This window comes from Pseudophryne corroboree, chromosome 1, assembly GCF_028390025.1.
Source record: "Pseudophryne corroboree isolate aPseCor3 chromosome 1, aPseCor3.hap2, whole genome shotgun sequence".
Taxonomy (NCBI): domain Eukaryota; kingdom Metazoa; phylum Chordata; class Amphibia; order Anura; family Myobatrachidae; genus Pseudophryne; species Pseudophryne corroboree.
The window spans coordinates 87,841,901-87,863,851 of record NC_086444.1 but is presented as its reverse complement, the minus strand read 5'-3'; the positions used below and the strand labels follow the sequence as shown (position 1 = coordinate 87,863,851).

At 45.3% G+C, this 21,951-nt stretch overlaps 1 protein-coding gene across 1 annotated transcript in view; it reads left to right on the top strand.

The window, feature by feature from the left end:
- The window catches only part of LOC134946892 (complement component C9-like), a 175,360-nt gene that overhangs the window by 73,183 nt on the left and 80,226 nt on the right, over window positions 1–21,951 (top strand). The window contains exon 7 of the mRNA XM_063935528.1: window positions 57–297. Coding sequence (XP_063791598.1) covers window positions 57–297 — 241 coding nt within the window. The remainder of the gene's footprint in view (window positions 1–56; window positions 298–21,951) is intronic.

The window sequence follows — 21,951 nt, the reverse complement described above, 5'->3', positions numbered from 1 at the left end:
GCCATTTGTGAGAGCTGAGAATAGTTGTCTTGTAATGTGTTCCAATTTGTTTTTAGGGTAAAAAATTCTTAAGAGTGGCAGCATATGTGCAATTGGGGACATTCCAAATGAGATCTAGAAACTTCATGTTATCACCTACATTCATCGATGACCTGAAGAACCTCCCGTCCATCTATGATAAGGGAGAATATTTTGCCTTTCTGGAAACGTATGGGACTCATTATGCAGTATCCGGCAGCATCGGTGGGAAATATGAACTTGTATATGTGCTGAATTCCAAAGCTATGGAAGCGAAAGGTACAGTATAACATACCTTACATGTCTAGTGGGCAGCAGCATACAAAGTTGGCCATATGGATCCTTAACATATTAATGAGTTTGGTGACCATGTGGAATGTGGACTGATAATGTCGATATTATCTTAAACCATAAAGTTAAACCTTTAAACACACTCTTACCATGGAGCCGCTGCGGCCGCTAGACTTAATATTCACTTAATACTTTGTACGCTATTTGCGTACAGAGTCCCGTACCTTGTACGGACTTAGCGTACAAACGCCGCGCTGGGGGTACAAAGTACACACAGCGCGCACACACCCAGAGATATACTTTAAACCTTAGTAGTAATGCAATGATATTACACCTTAAACCTTATGCAGCAATGCAATGCAATGATGTTACACCTTAAACCTTATGCAGCGCTGACGGTACAAAGTACCCGCAGCGCGTACACACCTTATTAATACACTTTTGAACCTTATACAGTTAGGTAATGTAATACACTTTAAACCATAGCAGGGAAAAGAGGACACAACACCGATTTGTAGTTAATCACTGGGTTCCGACACCACAGAGTAATATATCTGAAAGGGGGTTAACAATACAAATTATACACTACAATACAACAGAGTAAATGGCTACAGTCAATGTACATACTAGAGAATATTCGCATGTGCTTCCTGGTCCAGTCCTCCGCTAATCAGTTAGATAGCGTTAAGAGTCTTCTGACCGGCCAGGCAGCAACAGGCTTTTTATACACTACTTCCAAAAGCAATACAATGGATACTGTAATCCCTTTGTCCATTGGACACAGGAAGGCATCTTTACATTACAGGAGAGGTCATGGGTTGATTTGAAAAGGTGGGCGATGTCTTTCTCAACTGCTCTTGTGGGTGGTCTCCTCTGGATTCCCGCCACATACATAATATACAGTAAATACAGTTTATATCTATATTCTACTTCTGCACATAACTATACGCAGGAACATGCGATCTTCCTCTAACCAACACCGGAATGTTACCCTTAAAATACCCTACAGCTGGATACCAGACACCACCTTATAACCTTAGTCTGTCCCTTCCTATCATGCAAAGGTGAATCCCTTAGTCCTGGAATCATTTAAACTGTTGATACTTGCTGATGTGGTGCAGGGGGGCTATGTGTACAATGTGCACTATTTGGATTAAATATGTAATGTTTTGATAGCCCTCCATGCGTTCACAAACTCCACCGTAAATACCCATACCACACGCAGGACCGCGGGAGCGACCATACGCAAATTGCGAATATGTGCACGCACGGCGGAACAAGTGCACGCGCAGCGGGCATGTGTGTGTTGTTAGTACGTGATGTGTGTACTGCAATATTTTTCGACTTTGACAGTCCACCCTTTGGCAGTCAACAATAACTGCCACTATCTAAACACTAAACAGAAAAATATACAATACAATATCTACAGATGATTGGAAGGTAGGAGGAGAGGTGTAGGTGGGAAATGTATGACCTAGTGGGATAGTAAAGGCATGTATGTATGAATCCATGTCTGAGGGGCATGTATCATCATGCCATATATGTTCTAGATAAGCTTCGAGGTATTGCGAAGTATACATTAAATCCTTCTTATCCCGTATTAAGGGTCTGTAAGTGGGCGAACAAACACTACCGAGCTCTTTTCGGCTTCTTGTTCCAACAAATGAGGTGCACATTTAGTTGATTATACATGGAGGGGTAACATATGTGAGTGCTAGTATATGCGGATATCACCTGTCGACTATGTGTGTTACTAACTGAAGGTTGTAGAGATGAAGATAAGACACATATTTAAAATACATTCACATAACATTTTCGTAATCATTCTTGGGTAGGGTCGATGTCTTTTCTGGATCGGTGTATCTGGGCAAAGGGGGAGAAAAAGGAAAAATGGGTGAAAGAAACAGGCCATGGAATTCATTTGCAATCCTTATCATAACACTGTCTCTATGGATGGGTCATAAATTAAATCTGCTGCTGTAACAATGCCCCCGCTCCTTAAACTCATCAATTTTGTGCCGTGCTGCGCCGCATCAGAATTTGAACACACCTAAATATCAAACCAAAAATTATGACGACTCCCAGGATACTGTTATGCACACCAGTGCCTGCAGGAATGTACTGGTGTCAGAACAGAGAGGGATGCAAAACAAATGAACTCACAGACAGACTGAGAAATATGACATAACGTACACAGAAGGTGATAGGGTAACAAAACCAACACAGAGTGAACAGCGAAGCCCAGAGGCTAAGAAACTGGGTGTCTCCCTAGTATTAGAAATGCTCAGATGGGAAAAGCAAGATGTTGTGTTTTAATACGTAGAGAACCCGAAATGCTGTTGCTAAGGGCAACAGCAAAACCCTAAAGGGTTACCAACGGGTGTGGCAGTAAGCTCCTTGGTCAGAGATGGAATAATAGACACAAGGAGAGTCTCCACAATCCTTATTCTCACTTGCAGGGCCCAGGTTCAGCTTACTGCCACTAAACTGACACATGGACGCCCTGCACAGTGAGAGAGGATTAAGCAGGCAGGTCTAAAAGTACAGCCACAAACCTGCTGGGTTCACAGAATAGCAATAGAACCTCAGCAGGCTAAATGACTGACTCCAGTCTTACTGCTAGGTCTGGATTGGCAGAGTGTAGTACCAAATTCCCAGGCCTATTTGCAGTAAGCAACAACAAATACAAAGCTACACAGTACTGGCTAACTTTCAGGAACTGACTAACCAACAAAGATTCAGCAGCATCTGCTTACCCTGAGAAGAGGCCTTATAAAGCAGGTGCTGACCACGCCCCCCTCAGACCTCACAGACTGTGAGCACAAAAACCAGCACCGGATCCCCTGCCTGTAACCACTGCACAGCAAAAGACCCGAACCGGAGTATCAGCTGCGCTCAGGTTACTCCGCTAGCACTTGTCTCCCGGTTGCCATGACGACGTGGCAGCACAGGGCAGGAGACCCTAACAGATACAAAGGAGAAACTTTCCCACACTCATAATAACATTTTGAGCCCACTCTCCTAATCCTGAGAACCAATTTCGTGGGTTCAACCATGAGACCCAGCCGGTCAGTTCACTATCACAGCAGTCAGGGTAAGGTTGTGTCTCCTTCGGAACTCCCACTTTAACTGCAAGATATCATCCATCTTTTGATCGATAATCTCCGTGGGGTCGTCAGTGCTGTTTGTAATATACGTGCAGCACTTCACACCATATTGAGTTGCCAAAGTGAGACAATACCCACCCGTCACGGCTGTGATATAATTGAGGACCATCCTATGCTGGATCAGTTCTGTCTTGTAAGCTTGCAACTCCCTACCCGTATACCTGAAGGTGTCGTCATACATCTCAGTGATATTATCTATCACGTTCGCCAGCGCATGGATATACCTATGATTTATAATTCCTCTGGCAGTACGGGTGATGTCTAACGCGAATAGGAATTGAATCCCGGTGGATTCGGTGATCAAATCAGAGGCTACGTACTCTGTCCTATCTATGAGGTGTCTCTTGACGATGTGCTCATAGTGAGTATGAGTATAGGGAGCCTGAGCACTGCGGTGAATGTCTTTCATCTTATCATGGGTTATGGTCATGACCTCTGGCAACACTCTTCCAACATAACACAATCCCTCTGAGTTTGGGGCAAGCCACTTATACGCCTTCCTCCCACATATGAAATAGGCATCATCGGGGAGAACATATGGGACAGAATATGACATTACCATATTACAAACTTTCCAAGTGAAAAACCCAATCCCTAGTTCTCCCATCTGCTCAGTACAAGTATCAGGCTGGATGATATGGGCACAGTACCCTGGTGATACTTCTCCAACCCACATGGTCTTGCTTCCTCGAGTATACCTATACCGAAAATACCTTCCACTGTTGGCTATTTGGCATACAAGTTCAGAGTCTATGGGTATCCTATCAGCTCTATGCGAAAAGGCCATGGTCTGGTTATTCCATGTCATCTCCCAATTTCCTGGTTTTTGGTAATTGGAAATGTTGAAGCATGGGCCCTCATTCCGAGTTCTTCGCTCGCAAGCTGCTTTTAGCAGGTTTGCTCATGCTAAGCCGCCGCCTACTGGGAGTGAATCTTAGCTTCTTAAAATTGCGAACGACGTATTCGCAATATTGCGATTAGACCTCTCTTAGCAGTTTCTGAGTAGCTCCAGACTTACTCGGCATCTGCGATCAGTTCAGTGCTTGTCGTTCCTGGTTTGACGTCACAAACACACCCAGCGTTCGCCCAGACACTCCTCCGTTTCTCCCAGAAACGGTAGCGTTTTTTCACACACACCCATAAAACGGGCCAGTTTCCGCCCAGAAACACCCACTTCCTGTCAATCACATTACAATCACCATAACGATGAAAAAGTCGTGAGTAAAATTCCTAACTGCATAGCAAATTTACTTGGCGCAGTCGCAGTGCGAACATTGCGCATGCGCAGTAAGCAGAAAATCGCTGCGATGCGAAGAAAAATACAGAGCGAACATCTCGGAATGACCACCATAGTAAGGATCTATCTACATGATACTGGTGGAGCTTCAAACTAGGGGGCCTAGTTGGTTTGGTTGTTCCATGTCACTTCCCAATTTCCCGGTTTTCGGGGATTGGAAATGTTAAAACATATTAAGGACCTATCCACATGATTTTGGTGGAGCTTCAAACTAGGTGGCCTAGAAATATTAATTTTTTTTGTCCACCGGTCTCCCACCCCGTAATTCGAGTAACTCATCTATTGCTAAAGGGTACGGTACTAATCCTGACTTGCTCTGACCTTGAGGTACTTGTGAGCACACCCAGCATTCTGTTTGGTTTAAAACCTTACCCACTAGTGAGTGGTAATCACTCAATGGATGACGGTCCATGTTGCTATTAAGGCTGGACTGACATCTCTGGATGCACCCATCCTCAACTATGTTCTCACAATTCCTACAAATGCAATTTTTCTCAGCCAATAACCCTTCACAGTGCCTCCGAGCTCCCTGACTACCAGATCGTTTTCTGATACTCGCCTTTGCTCGAGTGATGTGTTGCACTTGGAATTCTACAAATCCGTCCTCGCCATCAGAACCCATTCCAGATCATTTCTCGACCTCTCTGGGACTCTCACCGAAACAGACTGTTCTGGTCAACAACAGGGTTAACAGGAAAACCCAAATTGCAGTCTCTTGGGGTAAGTCCATCTTGTTAAGGGGAGAGAAAGGAAACAAGAAGGGGGAGGAAAAGAGGGAGAGAAGGAGGGTAGTGGGATATTGAGAAAATAATAAAAAAAGGAAAAAGAAAACTGGTGCGACAACCGCCTCTGGTCTTGTTGTTCTCCGCGCTCAGGTGCCGTCTCAACAGTAGTGCCTCTCAACCTTCCCGGAACAGACACTCCAGTGATACGATGTTCTCTACACTCTGCTCTTTGTCATGGGTTCTCTCTGGGTCAACGACCTTCTTACAATGGGATCAGTGGACCCAAGTCTCTCTTTCGGCAACCTTTCATGCTGTCGTGCTGGTTAGTAAGACTTAGTACGGTCCTTCCCACCTGTCAATGAGTCAACCTGAGCGTAGAAAATTTCGAATCATTACATAATCCCCAGGTTCAATGTCATGACAATTACTGTTCGGTAGGTCAGGAATCACCAGCTTTAGATTTCTATTTTGATTCCTCAATTGCTGGCTCATCCTAACCAAATATTTTACAGTCACTTCGTTATTGCATTTCAAATCATCCTGGGGGTCTATCATTACATGGGGTTGTTGACCAAAAAGAATCTTAAAGGGTGATAGGTTAAGGGGGGACCTAGGAGTGGTTCTAATGCTGTACAATACTAGTGGCAAAGCTTCTGGCCACAACAATCCAGTTTCAGCCATCACTTTGCTCAGCTTGTTCTTAATAGTGCTGTTTACTCTCTCCACCTTCGCACTCCCCTGTGGTCAGTACGGAGTATGCAGCTTGCTATTAATTCCCATCAGTTTGCACATAACCTGAAAGATTTCACCTGTAAAATGGGTACCCCTGTCATTTTCAATCATTCTAGGAATACCATATCTACACACAAATTCCTGCACAATTTTCTTTGCAGTGAATGTAGCAGTATTTGTGGCAGCAGAGAACGCTTCTACCCAATTGGAAAACACATCAATACAGACTAACACATATTTTAAATTCCTACAGGGTGGTAACTGTATGAAATCAATCTGTATTACCTGAAAAGGGCCGTATGTCGGCGGGATATGGGATGGTTCTGTTGGTATTGACTTTCTAATATTCTTCCTCAAGCAAATAAGACATGTCATTGCTCTCTTACCCGCATGAGAAGAGAATCCTGCCGCACACCAGTAGGCTCTCACCAGCTTACACATACCCTCTTTACCCAGATGAGTCAGACCGTGTGCCGCCTCAGCTAAGCTTTGGAAGATATGCTCTGGGGGGCACTGGCTTACCCTGTCCATCTGTCCAGAGTCCTGAGGACTCCTGGCCATACCCCTTTGACCTCCAGACCACCTTTTCCTGTGGAGAACACAAATTTTGCATTTCACTTAATTTTTGTGTGTTGATGGTGTTGAATATAATCAGTGAGGTGATATCTGTTTGTATGGGGGTGCTGGCTGCTGATTTAGCAGCTTCGTCTGCCCGGCTGTTACCAAGTGAGATTGGATCTTGGTTGTAAGTGTGTGCTTTGCACTTGATAACAGCCACTCTGTCTGGTTCTTGTATCACTGTTAGAAGTCTTTTTATGTGGGATGCATGCGCTACAGGTGTGCCAGCTGCCGTCATGAAATTTCTGAGGTGCCATAGGGCCCCAAAATCATGCACTACTCCAAAGGCATACCGAGAATCTGTGTATACATTGGCTGACTTACCCTTGGCCAATTCACACGCTCTGGTTAGGGCGACCAGCTCAGCAACTTGTGCTGAGTGCGGTGGGCCCAGGAGCTCAGCTTCTATGATACCTCTGTCATATACGACTGCGTATCCAGTACACAGGTCTCCCAAGTCTGTCTGTCTGTGGCAACTACCGTCAGTGTAAAAGGTAAAATCTACGCCTTCCAGTGGGTTGTCACTAATGTCGGGTCTTGCAGTGAAAGTCTGGTTCAGGTATTCCATACAATCATGTGTGTCAGTGTCTGTACTAAATCCTCCTTCACCATCATTCTCATCCTCCACCCTTTTTGCCTGTCCAGGCACACCCGGCAGATAAGTTGCAGGAATTAGTGCGCTGCATCTCTTTATGGTGATGTTTACAGGGGCCATTAGTGCTAATTCCCACCTTGTAAACCGTGCTGATGAGACATGTTTGGTTTGGGCTGAGTTCAGTAAGGCTGATACTGCATGAGGTGTATGGATTGTCAGGTTGTGTCCTAACACTACGTCTTTGCTTTTACTCACTAGCAAAGCTATCGCTGCAACACTTTGCAAGCATGTGGGTAGAGACCGCGCTACGGTGTCCAACTGTGCACTGCAGTAAGCTATCGGCCTGCTGGCATCACCATGTCTCTGGGTTAGGACACCTGCCGCACACCCAGCACTTTCCGTACCGTACAGTTCAAAGGGTTTCCCATAATCTGGCATGCCTAATGCAGGTGCCTGTGATAGGCACTGTTTGAGTCTCTCAAATGCCAGTTCGGACTCATCTGTGTGCGAGATTCGATCTGGTTTGTTTGAAGAGACCATTTCTTGCAAAGGTAAAGCCAGTATGGAGAACCCTGGGATCCAGTTTCGGCAGTACCCACACATTCCAAGAAAAGTGCGGATCTGTTGCTGGGTTTGTGGCAGAGTCATGTCGTGAATCGCCTGTATTCTATCAGCGATGAGATGTCTAAGTTCTTGTGTCAAGCAATGTCCCAAATATTTTACCCTGATCTGGCACAACTGCAACTTATCCTTTGAAACCTTGTGTCCCATATTAGAAAGGTGAAACAGAAGCTGTTTCGTGTCTTTCAAGGATGATTCGAGTGAATCAGAACACAGCAGTAAGTCATCTACATACTGTATTAATACTGATCCGCTCTCAGGTTGAAAGGATTGTAAACAGTCATGCAAAGCCTGGGAGAAAATACTTGGGCTGTCAATGAAACCTTGGGATAGTCGAGTCCAGGTGTACTGTACTCCCCTGTATGTGAATGCAAACAGGTATTGGCTGTCAGGGTGCAGAGGGACAGAAAAGAAAACAGAACACAGGTCAATGACAGTGAAAAATTTTGCAGTAGGGGGAATTTGCATGAGGATGACAGCTGGATTTGGCACTACTGGGAATTGGCTCTCAACTATCTTGTTTATCCCTCTTAGATCCTGCACTACCCTGTAACCCCTCCCCCCACTCTTTTTCACAGGGAAGATGGGACTATTGGCAGTGCTGGACGTCCTGACTAGGATGCCCTGTTGTAGCAAGCGCTCTATGACTGGGTACACTCCTAATTCTACCTCTGGCTTCAGAGGATACTGAGGGATTTTTGGAGCTATCCTACCATCTTTTACTTGCACTACTACGGGAGCTACATTCACCATCAATCCAGTGTCTTGTCCATCTTTGGTCCCGAGGGATCCTGGTATTTGTGAGATCATTTCCTCTACCTTGGATGGACACCTGTCTATACTAGCAGAGTGTGACATTAGCCTTTGTGGGGTGTCTAACATATCCTGCACTTCCTGAAAGTGATTCTCGGGTATATCCAAGAAGACACCCTCAGGAGTACAATATATGACACACCCCATTTTACACAATAGATCTCTCCCAAGTAGATTAGTCGGAGCCAATGCAGCTAACAAAAAGGAATGCTTGGTCTGCAAAGACCCTATTGTAATCTCTGCAGGTCTACTCAAAGGGTAGTGTTGTACTACTCCTGTTACTCCCATTGCCGAAATTGTTTTACCCGTGGTTTTCATACCTACCGTTGAATTTAACACTGACCTGGCCGCCCCTGTATCTACAAGAAAAGGTAATGATCTACCAGCTACATCAACTGTGACCTCGGGTTCACTACCAAGGCTAGCAATCAACTTCACTGGCTGCAGACTACAGGTGTGGCCCAACCCCTATCAGTGGCAAACGCAGGATTTGCAAGGGGGGGTTTCCAGAACTGGGCGGAGCCAATCACGGGGGTGGGGACTGAGGTGACCTAGTATATGCTGGGTCCGTAAAACTAGTGTGTCTGTGTGTTTGTGTATGTGTGTATATATCTACACATATATATATATATACACATATATCTACACACATATATATATATATATATATATATATATATATATACATACACACACACATACATATACACGGGTGGTCTTCAGTATGCCGGCGGTCGGGCTCCCGGCGACCAGCATACCGGCGCTGGGAGCCCGACCGCTGGCATACCGACACTTATTCTCCCTCGTGGGGGTCCACGACCCCCCTGGAGGGAGAATAGAATAGTGTGGCGCGCGTAGCGCGCCACCGTGCCCATAGCGTGGCGAGCGCAGCGAGCCCGCAAGGGGCTCATTTGCGCTCACCACACTGTCGGTAAGCCGGCGGCCGGCCTCCCGGCGCAGGTATGCTGGTCGCCGGGAGATCGTAGTGAACCCATATACACATATACATAGCATATTAAACATGTATATATGTATATATATATATATATATATATATGTACACACACATACAGTATACATATATATATATATATATATACATGTATATATATGTATATATGTATATCATATGTGTGTGTGTGTGTGTTTATATATGTGTATATATGTATGCACATGGATATATATTTACTATAATTAAAATAAAGTAAACTTTTATTGCACTTGCAAGTGCCACCAGGAAGACAGCAGGCTGCAGAGGACGCTAGACAGTCATTAATAATACTCATGCAGCTAAAAAAAAAAAAAAAAAAATTTTTTTTTTTTTTTTTTAGTGGAGGGGGGTTTCTGGGTACTCGGAAACCCCCCCTGGGTGCGCCACTGCCTATTGTATATTGTGACCCTCCCGCAGCGCGCTGGCAGCTACGATATGTGAGGGGGGTAACTGAGAATTTTCAGAGGTCTGCCAGTCCCTCCCAGGTGGGTACCTCCTTGTTTCCCCTGCATGCGGCTCCTAACTTCTCCTATGCGATCCCTGATCCCTATCGTGTGTATTATAATGTGGTTCATATCCTGGTCTAGGGGGTCGATATACCTTATGTGTGCCTTTATAACTACAGTTCCATGCAAAATGTCCTTCCTTCCGACAGTAATAGCATACTACTAAACGTGACTTACCATCAGGGGTCTGGGATTTTGGCTGATGCGGTTTGGTTGTAAGGGCATTTATACTTACAGTCATCAGCGTATCCCCCTGTGACTCCCTGTGCTTAATGACGTTCCGATCGTGCTCGATAGCGGACTCTCTTAATGCAGCCACCGAGATACCTCTCCAGTTAGGTAGAGTGGTTTGTACCCTTGTTCTCAATGTTTCTTTTAACCCGTCCATTAATACTGACACAGCTACCTCCCTGTGATGTACATTTTCCTTAATGTCCTCGACCCCAGTGTATCTAGCCATTTCCTGCAGCGCTCAGTGGAAATATTCAGATGCCGTTTCACCTTCTTTTTGTCTTATGGAAAAGATTTTATTCCATTTGACAACAGTAGGGAAATATACTCCTAATTGCAGATTGATTTGTCGTACATTCTCCTGAGTGTACTCATCAGTGAGAGGTATTTCTGCGTCTAATTTACAATCAGTAATGAATTTTGCAGGGTCAATATTGGAAGGTAAACATACTCGTAGCACTGTTCGCCAATCTTTGTTTGTGGGTTTGGTGGCGTTACCTAATTCTTTAATAAACCTCTGGCATGCGACTAGATCCTTTCTGGGATCGGGAAATTCAGACATAATTGTCCTCAATTCTGTCCGGGACCAAGGACAATGCATAGCAATGTTCCTGATGGGAGTGACTCCCTGTACGTCAGTCTTCCCATTGGGGACTGCGATCACCCTGACAGGATTTAATTCAATTACATCATTCTGAGTTGACTCCACAATCTGAGGTGCTATTGTCTCTGCATAATGTATGGTACCATACTTACCTGTGGACACGACCTCACTTATCCCTCCGCTAGGGGGCCTTACAACTGATCTTACTGGTTGGGCCGTGCCCACCTGAGTATTCTGTATGGAGGCTGCTAGAGAGAGTGCCGATATAGTGCTGGGCTCATCTTCTTGCTCGCAGTCCTGAGGAAAGTTTAAAATGGGATACAACTTGCACGGGTTAGCATTAGTACATTTACCAACTATACTCTTATCAGATACCAATATGCCATTGTCTGTAGCCACTTTCTCCTCTACAATATACGGTGGTGGTGGTGCGGTTGCCATCATTTTCCTGCTAGGTTTGGAACCTGCTGCGTGAGCTAATTCTCTTTGCATATTGCCCTCTTGCTGCCATACATTTAAACAGTTTGTGTGTCTGACCCTTTGCTTTCGGGATTTTATCAGACATATCCTAATCCTTAGATTCTGCAATACCTCTGGTTCAAAACTGCCTACCTTAGGGAATGGTTCCCTATCTTCCGCAGTCATACGTTCCCATTCATTGCAAAAAACTTCTGTGTGTGGTCCATGCTTCTCACACATAATGAACTTCGCCGACCCCCTGGGCCGCGGAATGTCAACCTGAACCCTGGTTGAACGTCCCTTACTTGAGCAACTGGCCCCCATATTTTGCAGGTATTGTCCTTTTGGCTAATCCCACAAAAATAACCAAAATACTCAATATAAGGCAACAGTGAAAGTTCTCCGAGTGCTTTCACCCACTCACGCCCACGTTGGCCAGTACTACCATACACTGTCGATAGCGAAGGCAATGTACCCAAGCTATGGCCCTGTGTAACCTCTATTCACTGGAAATATTTGGGAATAACTTACCCTTTCCAGTAAATATAAGTTGTTGGAGATTTCCTGAGAGAGACCAGTGAAAAATCCCTAAACCTTTATTATACACAGATCACGCTTGCGTATGCTATAGTTAGCGCTAATGATACTGCGATTTTACGCAAAGCTCGTAAAAAGAGTTTCACATTGCGTTAATACTGCACCCACTAACATACGGTCCAATCGCACAGTGTATAGGTACTTGATACTTATCCGCCGTACGACCAATGGAATCGATTTTTCAGGCTGCGAAACCTCAGCCGGAACGTATCAAAAGCAAGCCTATATGGGTAAACCTCGCTAACCCCCTGGGCTGCGGTACTCTAAACCTCGCTGACCTCTTGGGCCGCGGTACTCTGCTACCTTGCTCCTTTGTACTTCACTCTATATTAACGTGAGCCAGCTATCTCACGCCATCAAGTCTCCACTCACTTGGTGTACCACTCGACGGGATCCCGAATTCCCTGGGTCCACAAAACCTTTACTATGTTTGCTCACTCACGTTCGTTCACTCACATACACTTTGGTTTTTCTGTACAGAAAATTAACTTTCATTCAAATAAACAGCCTTAGTACCAGAGGTAATACAGTAAAAAAGGTTTTGTTTAAACAAAATCTAAGAAAACGAGCAATTTCTGCTATTGTAGCGTGGCTACTGTTCCGCCCCTAAACTAAACAATGCTATTGTGTAATTTGTAATTAGCGGTCGTACCCTTACGCACGTTGCGTAAACACGCGACCGTGCGTATGTCTTCACGTTGCGTATGCAGTCTCGTACTTTGGTGGTCATTCCGAGTTGTTCGCTCTGTAAATTTATTTGCATCGCAGCGATTTTCCGCTTAGTGTGCATGCGCAATGTCCGCACTGCAACTGCGCCAAGTAAATTTGCTATGCAGTTAGGTATTTTACTCACGGTTTTTTCATCGTTCTGGTGATCGTAATGTGATTGACAGGAAGTGGGTGTTTCTGGGCGGAAACAGGCCGTTTTATGGGCGTGTGGGAAAAACGCTACCGTTTCTGGGAAAAACGCGGGAGTGGCTGGAGAAAAGGAGGAGTGTCTGGGCGAACGCTGGGTGTGTTTGTGACGTCAAACCAGGAACGACAAGCACTGAACTGATCGCACTGGCAGAGTAAGTCTCGAGCTACTCAGAAACTGCTAAGAGATGTCTTTTAACAATATTGCGAATCTTTCGTACGCAATTTTAAGAATCTAAGATTCACTCCCAGTAGGCGGCGGCTTAGCGTGTGCAAAGCTGCTAAAAGCAGCTTGCGAGCGAACAACTCGGAATGAGGGCCTTTGTCCGAGACACGTGTACAAAGACCGAACGTCCGCAATAGTACAAATCCCACATTTCTATAAATGTAAGCGATATTACCTATAATCGTTTACTTAACACCACACAGTTTCTTTCTGTATATACCTGTTTAACTAGGCCAGACTGTATTTGTGTTTTACGTTTACTTCCTTAATATTTAGTCTATGTTTTAACTAAATAGCAACAAATTTCTCTGCACAGGTCTAAATGAATATAGTAATCAGTACTTATGGAAACAATGTGAGCAGGTATACAAAGTACAAGTGTATGCTTGTGTTGTGTGCGCATTTGGCGCCAAACAGAAATTCACAGACTTTTAAAATAGCTTTGCGTATTTCCTTTACGGGTCCCACCAGCATCCCTACAAACCATGCAGAGCAGACGCCATCTAATCAGCAATAACTTAGGGTTTCCAGTGTATTCTATGGCCAGGAAAAGGTTCACGTAGGATACCTGTCCGCCCTTTGCTGATAGATAAAGTCTGCTTTAACCTGCTAGGCTGTGGGTATGAGGAAAAACCGGACGATGCCCCCAATTGATAATGTTGATATTATCTTAAACCATAAAGCTATACCTTTAAACACACTTTTACCATGGAGCCGCTGCGGCCGCTAGACTTAATATTCACTCTACATACTTTGTATGCTATTTGCGTACAGAGTTCCGTACCTTGTACGGACTTAGCGTACAAACGCCGTGCTGGGGGTACAAAGTGCACACAGCGCGCACACACCCAGAGATATACTTTAAACCTTAGTAGTAATGCAATGCAATGATATTACACCTTAAACCTTATGCAGCAATGCAATGCAATGATGTTACACCTTAAACCTTATGCAGCGCTGACGGTACAAAGTACCCACAGCGTGTACACACCTTATTAATACACTTTTGAACCTTATACAGTTAGGTAATGTAATACACTTTAAACCCTAGCAGGGAAAAGAGGACACAACACCGATTTGTAGTTAATCACTGGGTTTCGACACCACAGAGTAATATATCTGAAAGGGGGTTAACAATACAAATTATACACTACAATACAACAGAGTAAATGGCTACAGTCAATGTACATACGTGAGAATATTTGCATGCAATTCCTGGTCCAGTCCTCCGCTAATCAGGTAGATAGCGTTAAGAGTCTTCTGACCGGCCAGGCAGCAACAGGCTTTTTATACACTACTTCCAAAAGCAATACAATGGATACTGTAATCCCTTTGTTCATTGGACACAGGGATGCATCTTTACAGTACAGGAGAGGTCATAGGTTGATTTGAAAAGGTGGGCGATGTCTTTCTCAACTGCTCTTGTGGGTGGTCTCCTCTGGATTCCCGCCGCATACATAATATACAGTAAATACAGTTTATATCTATATTCTACTTCTGCACATAACTATACTCAGGAACATGCGATCTTCCTCTAACCAACACCGGAATGTTACCCTTAAAATACCCTACAGCTGGATACCAGACACCACCTTATAACCTTAGTCTGTCCCTTCCTATCATGCAAAGGCGAATCCCTTAGTCCTAGGATCATTTAAACTGTTGATACTTGCTGATGTGGTGCAGGGGGGCTATGTGTACAATGTGCACTATTTGGATTAAATATGTAATGTTTTGATAGCCCTCCATGCGTTCACAAACTCCGCCGTAAATACCCATACCACGCGCAGGACCGTGGGAGCGACCATACGCAAATTGCGAATATGTGCACGCACGGCGGAACAAGTGCACGCGCAGCGGGCATGTGTGTGTTGTTAGTACGTGATGTGTGTACTGCAATATTTTTCAACTTTGACAGGACATTTTATTAAAGGGACAATCACTTACAAGTACATCCGACCCATGATATATTATATAGCTAATATTTCACTTACATGAGCAGGAAGGGTTATATGACACCCCACATATTATATATGCCACAATTTGACAGAATATCAACTCAAAGTTTGCAAGTTGTGGCAATTTCATTTGCAGTTGAAGAAAAGAACACGACACGACGATGCATTACTTGCAACACCGTAGCACCAGCGCTAGTTTATATGGGGTGCGACGGAGCTGGTGGATAAGGAGTCAGATGGAGCGGTGAACACCAGAAAGCGCAACAGGACAGCTCACATAGGCGGGGCAGTACAGAACTGAGGATGGAGCAGCGGGCAGAGTGAGGGGCGGTTGTGAAGAATGGGGGGTGGGACTGAACAGAGCAGGGGGTGGGACAGTGAGGAGGTGAGATGGTGCTGGACGGGGGTTGGTTTTTGGTCGGTTCCATAAACAACTGTTAGGAAATCTGGGGATCCTGTAGTTGTCTTTGTAACAGTACTGATATTTGTTGGTTTTAGTCACAATTCGGGTTTTTTGGTCGATTGTTTCAGAGGGTTTTGCCATTAGTAAGTCTCTAATTTGAAAAATCAACTGAAAAGTGACCAAAAAAATGAAATCCACCTTTAGAAAGTGTACCTTTAGATTTGGTCATTGATGGATTTGAAACCAAATTAAAACAAACATAGGTACTATAGTTATAAGCGCAAAATAATGAAGAGTAATGGAAAGCAAAAACAAACAACAACAAAAAATCATTACAAATAAGAAAACTAAACAAATGAAAAACTAATTAATTAGTGTCCATCTTTTATACATGGTTATGGTTCCTAAAAGTGGCTAGTGTAGAAATGATTCTTACATTCTAATGTCAAAAATTCTACCAAGTAGTAAAACTTCCAACTATGTTTTCCTCTATAAGAATGCTCGCCTACTCTCTCGGAATGGCTGGGAGGCTCCCATATATTGGGTAGCCCAAACGGCCACCCGGAAGAGTGGGCAAGTCGCCCGGAACCTGACTGCCAACATGGCCTCTCTCGATACGGCTATGCTTCTCAGAGCGCAGCCACATTTACTGACACGGCCGTAACACTCCCATATCACGCCCATGTGTTGGATTTTTTTTGCGTTCGCTTCTGGCCACCTCCCAGGAACTCCAGTGGTTTTACCTTGCCATTTCTGATACCAGCGATTCTGCATGCAACATCGCATTTGTTGTGCATGTGCAGTAGCAAATAATAGCTGAACTATGTGAACATCGGTACTGCATGCAAAGCATAAGCAAATGTGACAGGTTTGGTCACCAGGACGTATGATGGATAAAAATACTTGATTGTAGTTGACATCTATTTAATCCTGGACAATCTTATGGTGTGTACACACGGTGAGATATTTTCTTACGATTTTGCCTATATAGTCAAAATCGTAAGAAAAGTTAGTGCAGATAGCAAGGTAAAAGTCACCTTGCGATCCCGATGCGATGCTGATGCGCGGTCCCGCGCGGTCGGCATTGCAAGCCTAGATAGACTGCGGTGCAAACGGGTCTGGAATGCACATGAATGGCGTTGCTCGACGGGCTACGACACTGGATATGAAGAAAGCGGTCGCAGCGGCGGCCGCAAGAAGATTGACAGAAGGAAGGTGTTCCGGGGCATCACCTGTCCGTTGGCGGCCATTTTCTGGGAGTGGTAAGGAAAACGCAGGGGTGTCCAGAAGAACGGAGGGCGGATGTTTGACGTCAAAGCTGGCCCCATCATCACTGAGATCGTCGCACAGGGTAAGTATGTCCAGGGCTGGTCTACTTTTACACAAAACCTTTTTAGCTAAGCAGGGCTGCACAAGCGTTTGCAGCCCTGCTAAGCTAAAATACACTCCCCCATAGGCGGGGATTAGTTGATCGCACCAGCAGCAAAAGGTGCTGGCTGCGATCAACTCAGAATGACCACCATAGTCAGTATTGCAAGCACACTCATTATATGCTTGCGATGCAGACCTAGCCCCTGTCGCATAGTGAGAATCGGGGTTAGCCCGAATCTCATCGTGTGTATGCACCTTTAGACACTGGTCCATTGGAGCGTGTATGAGCCTAGGGGAGTAGATTTACTAAGCATGAGATTTGCCGTCAGAATGAAACCAATGTTTATAGACATCAGATTGCTGTTTTATTAACCAAAATTTACTACGGAACTGTTTTGACCGTCTTTTAAAATCAGACGTTGATATCCATCGAATTTCAACACCCCTATTTCACTGCACATCCAATTGGAAACCTGCCATGAAATTCGTGGGCCCTCCAAATCCATAGCCAGACCTGGACCTCTGAGCCTGGGCTGGTATTAGAAAATGTTTTCCAATAACCAGCATCAGGCTGAATCAAGTGGGGTGCTGACGCCAGTGCCGTAACTAGGCATTTTAGCACTGTGTGCAAGAAACGGCATTGGCGCCACCCCCATGCAAGATAGGAGCAGTGCGCGCCGTAGGGACGTGAAAAATATATAGGGGCGTGGCTTCATGGGGAAGGGGCGTGACCACAAAATAATACCAATTCATACTACGGTACACAGTAGTCTTCATTATTCAAATTACGCTGCACAGTAGCGCCACTACACCAGGTAGAGCCCCTTTTAGACATTACAGCAGACAGTCCCCCTTTTTACACATTACGGCAGACAGCACCCCCCTTTTTGCACATTACGGCAGACAGAGTTCCCTTTTTTACACATTACGGCAGACAGAGTCCCCTTTTTACACATTACGGCAGACAGCATCCCCCCTTTTTACACATTACGGCAGACAGTCCCCCTTTTTACACATTACGGCAGGCAGCGTCCCCCTTTTTACACATTACGGCAGACAGCGTCCCCTTTTTTACACATTGCAGCAGACAGCGTCCACTTTTTACACATTACGGCAGACAGCGTTACCCTTTTTACACATTACGGCAGCCAGTCCCCCTTTTCACACATTGCGGCAGACAGAATAGATAGAGAAATAGAGAGAGAGAGAGAGAGAGAAGGAGAGATACTTAACATCTCTCCTCGCTGGCAGTCAGGTTCCTCGTGCTGGTAGATGATCAGATCCCTCAGCGCAGGCAGTGGAGAAGGCTGCCCGCTGCTGCTCTGAATGCTGGGATGAAGGAACTGCATCCCAGCATTCACAGCAGCGCCGGGCAGCCAATACAGAAGGAGAGGGGACAGCTGCAGCGGCGCTACTACCAATGACATAGCACTGCTGCGGCTCCAGTCCCCCTCCCTTCTTCGCTGCTGCTCTCCTCCCTGGCGCGGCGCACACAGCAGAGGCGGCATGTAATGAGTCAATTTGACTCAATACATGCTGCTGGCCATTGCGCCCTCAGGGCAACTGCACTGTGTGCCACGAACACCTGGCACACACGTAGTTACGGCCCTGGCTGACGCTATGGTTGAAGAATACACAGAGTAGGGCAAACTGGTCAGCACAGGGCTGGGATCCTTGGGCAGTTTCAGCACACTAGGCACTAGAGTGTGAGGCCGCGGGTAGCCCCTGGTACCAGTTTCGGCACACTGGGCACTAAAAATTGAGTACACAAAGTGGAAAGCTGCTCAATCAGATTGTAATGTCACTCAGGTGCTAAAAGGGGAGGGGTAATTCTGTGTAGGAAAAAAAACTGTGTTCCCTAATGCACACCGAGTGAATAATATTTCTACATAATAATAGTCAGATAATACGGAGATCTTAGTTGCGTATATCTGCAGATATAGGGTTAAGCCCCCAGGCCGATCGACAAGGCTTCTCCGTCACTGGGGGTCCCTAATACTAGGTATGGGCCGGGGGTGCAGGACCCCACGATGTCGGCACAGGTCGGCCACCCCAGGTCAGCACACAGGTGAGAATTAATAAGGGTTAATAAGAAGCACAGAAGTGCTATGTAAGTGGTGTGATTAAAATAATGTATACAAAGTGATAGGAAAAATAATAAGTGTTAATAAAGTGTTAGGGTGTGCCGACCTGAAGCAGCCCAGCCATACCGACACAGGGGCCACCGCACCCCACACCCACCCCATAAATAATTACAAATATATCTGGGTTAAATTCCCAGTGTAAGGCCACATGGTAATGGCACCTACAGCATCTGAGAGCCAGCTTACCTGGGGATATCCCTGGCTTCCCCTATGGCACTTCTGGAATCAGCAATCCCTCCTAATGCTGACCCATTTATGCCTCTCTATATACAATACACAAAGTGGAAAGCTGCTCAATCAGATTGTAATGTCACTCAGGTGCTAAAAGGGGAGGGGTAATTCTGTGTAGGAAAAAAAACTGTGTTCCCTAATGCACACCGAGTGAATAATATTTCTACATAATAATAGTCAGATAATACGGAGATCTTAGTTGCGTATATCTGCAGATATAGGGTTAAGCCCCCAGGCCGATCGACAAGGCTTCTCCGTCACTGGGGCTCCCTAATACTAGGTATGGGCCGGGGGTGCAGGACCCCACGATGTCGGCACAGGTCGGCCACCCCAGGTCAGCACACAGGTGAGAATTAATAAGGGTTAATAAGAAGCACAGAAGTGCTATGTAAGTGGTGTGATTAAAATAATGTATACAAAGTGATAGGAAAAATAATAAGTGTTAATAAAGTGTTAGGGTGTGCCGACCTGAAGCAGCCCAGCCATACCGACACAGGGGCCACCGCACCCCACACCCACCCCATAAATAATTACAAATATATCTGGGTTAAATTCCCAGTGTAAGGCCACATGGTAATGGCACCTACAGCATCTGAGAGCCAGCTTACCTGGGGATACCCCTGGCTTCCCCTATGGCACTTCTGGAATCAGCAATCCCTCCTAATGCTGACCAATTTATGCCTCTCTATATACAATACACAAAGTGGAAAGCTGCTCAATCAGATTGTAATGTCACTCAGGTGCTAAAAGGGGAGGGGTAATTCTGTGTAGGAAAAAAAACTGTGTTCCCTAATGCACACCGAGTGAATAATATTTCTACATAATAATAGTCAGATAATACGGAGATCTTAGTTGCATATATCTGCAGATATAGGGTTAAGCCCCCAGGCCGATCGACAAGGCTTCTCCGTCACTGGGGGTCCCTAATACTAGGTATGGGCCGGGGGTGCAGGACCCCACGATGTCGGCACAGGTCGGCCACCCCAGGTCAGCACACAGGTGAGAATTAATAAGGGTTAATAAGAAGCACAGAAGTGCTATGTAAGTGGTGTAATTAAAATAATGTATACAAAGTGATAGGAAAAATAATAAGTGTTAATAAAGTGTTAGGGTGTGCCGACCTGAAGCAGCCCAGCCATACCGACACAGGGGCCACCGCACCCCACACCCACCCCATAAATAATTACAAATATATCTGGGTTAAATTCCCAGTGTAAGGCCACATGGTAATGGCACCTACAGCATCTGAGAGCCAGCTTACCTGGGGATACCCCTGGCTTCCCCTATGGCACTTCTGGAATCAGCAATCCCTCCTAATGCTGACCCATTTATGCCTCTCTATATACAATACACAAAGTGGAAAGCTGCTCAATCAGATTGTAATGTCACTCAGGTGCTAAAAGGGGAGGGGTAATTCTGTGTAGGAAAAAAAACTGTGTTCCCTAATGCACACCGAGTGAATAATATTTCTACATAATAATAGTCAGATAATACGGAGATCTTAGTTGCGTATATCTGCAGATATAGGGTTAAGCCCCCAGGCCGATCGACAAGGCTTCTCCGTCACTGGGGCTCCCTAATACTAGGTATGGGCCGGGGGTGCAGGACCCCACGATGTCGGCACAGGTCGGCCACCCCAGGTCAGCACACAGGTGAGAATTAATAAGGGTTAATAAGAAGCACAGAAGTGCTATGTAAGTGGTGTGATTAAAATAATGTATACAAAGTGATAGGAAAAATAATAAGTGTTAATAAAGTGTTAGGGTGTGCCGACCTGAAGCAGCCCAGCCATACCGACACAGGGGCCACCGCACCCCACACCCACCCCATAAATAATTACAAATATATCTGGGTTAAATTCCCAGTGTAAGGCCACATGGTAATGGCACCTACAGCATCTGAGAGCCAGCTTACCTGGGGATACCCCTGGCTTCCCCTATGGCACTTCTGGAATCAGCAATCCCTCCTAATGCTGACCCATTTATGCCTCTCTATATACAATACACAAAGTGGAAAGCTGCTCAATCAGATTGTAATGTCACTCAGGTGCTAAAAGGGGAGGGGTAATTCTGTGTAGGAAAAAAAACTGTGTTCCCTAATGCACACCGAGTGAATAATATTTCTACATAATAATAGTCAGATAATACGGAGATCTTAGTTGCGTATATCTGCAGATATAGGGTTAAGCCCCCAGGCCGATCGACAAGGCTTCTCCGTCACTGGGGCTCCCTAATACTAGGTATGGGCCGGGGGTGCAGGACCCCACGATGTCGGCACAGGTCGGCCACCCCAGGTCAGCACACAGGTGAGAATTAATAAGGGTTAATAAGAAGCACAGAAGTGCTATGTAAGTGGTGTGATTAAAATAATGTATACAAAGTGATAGGAAAAATAATAAGTGTTAATAAAGTGTTAGGGTGTGCCGACCTGAAGCAGCC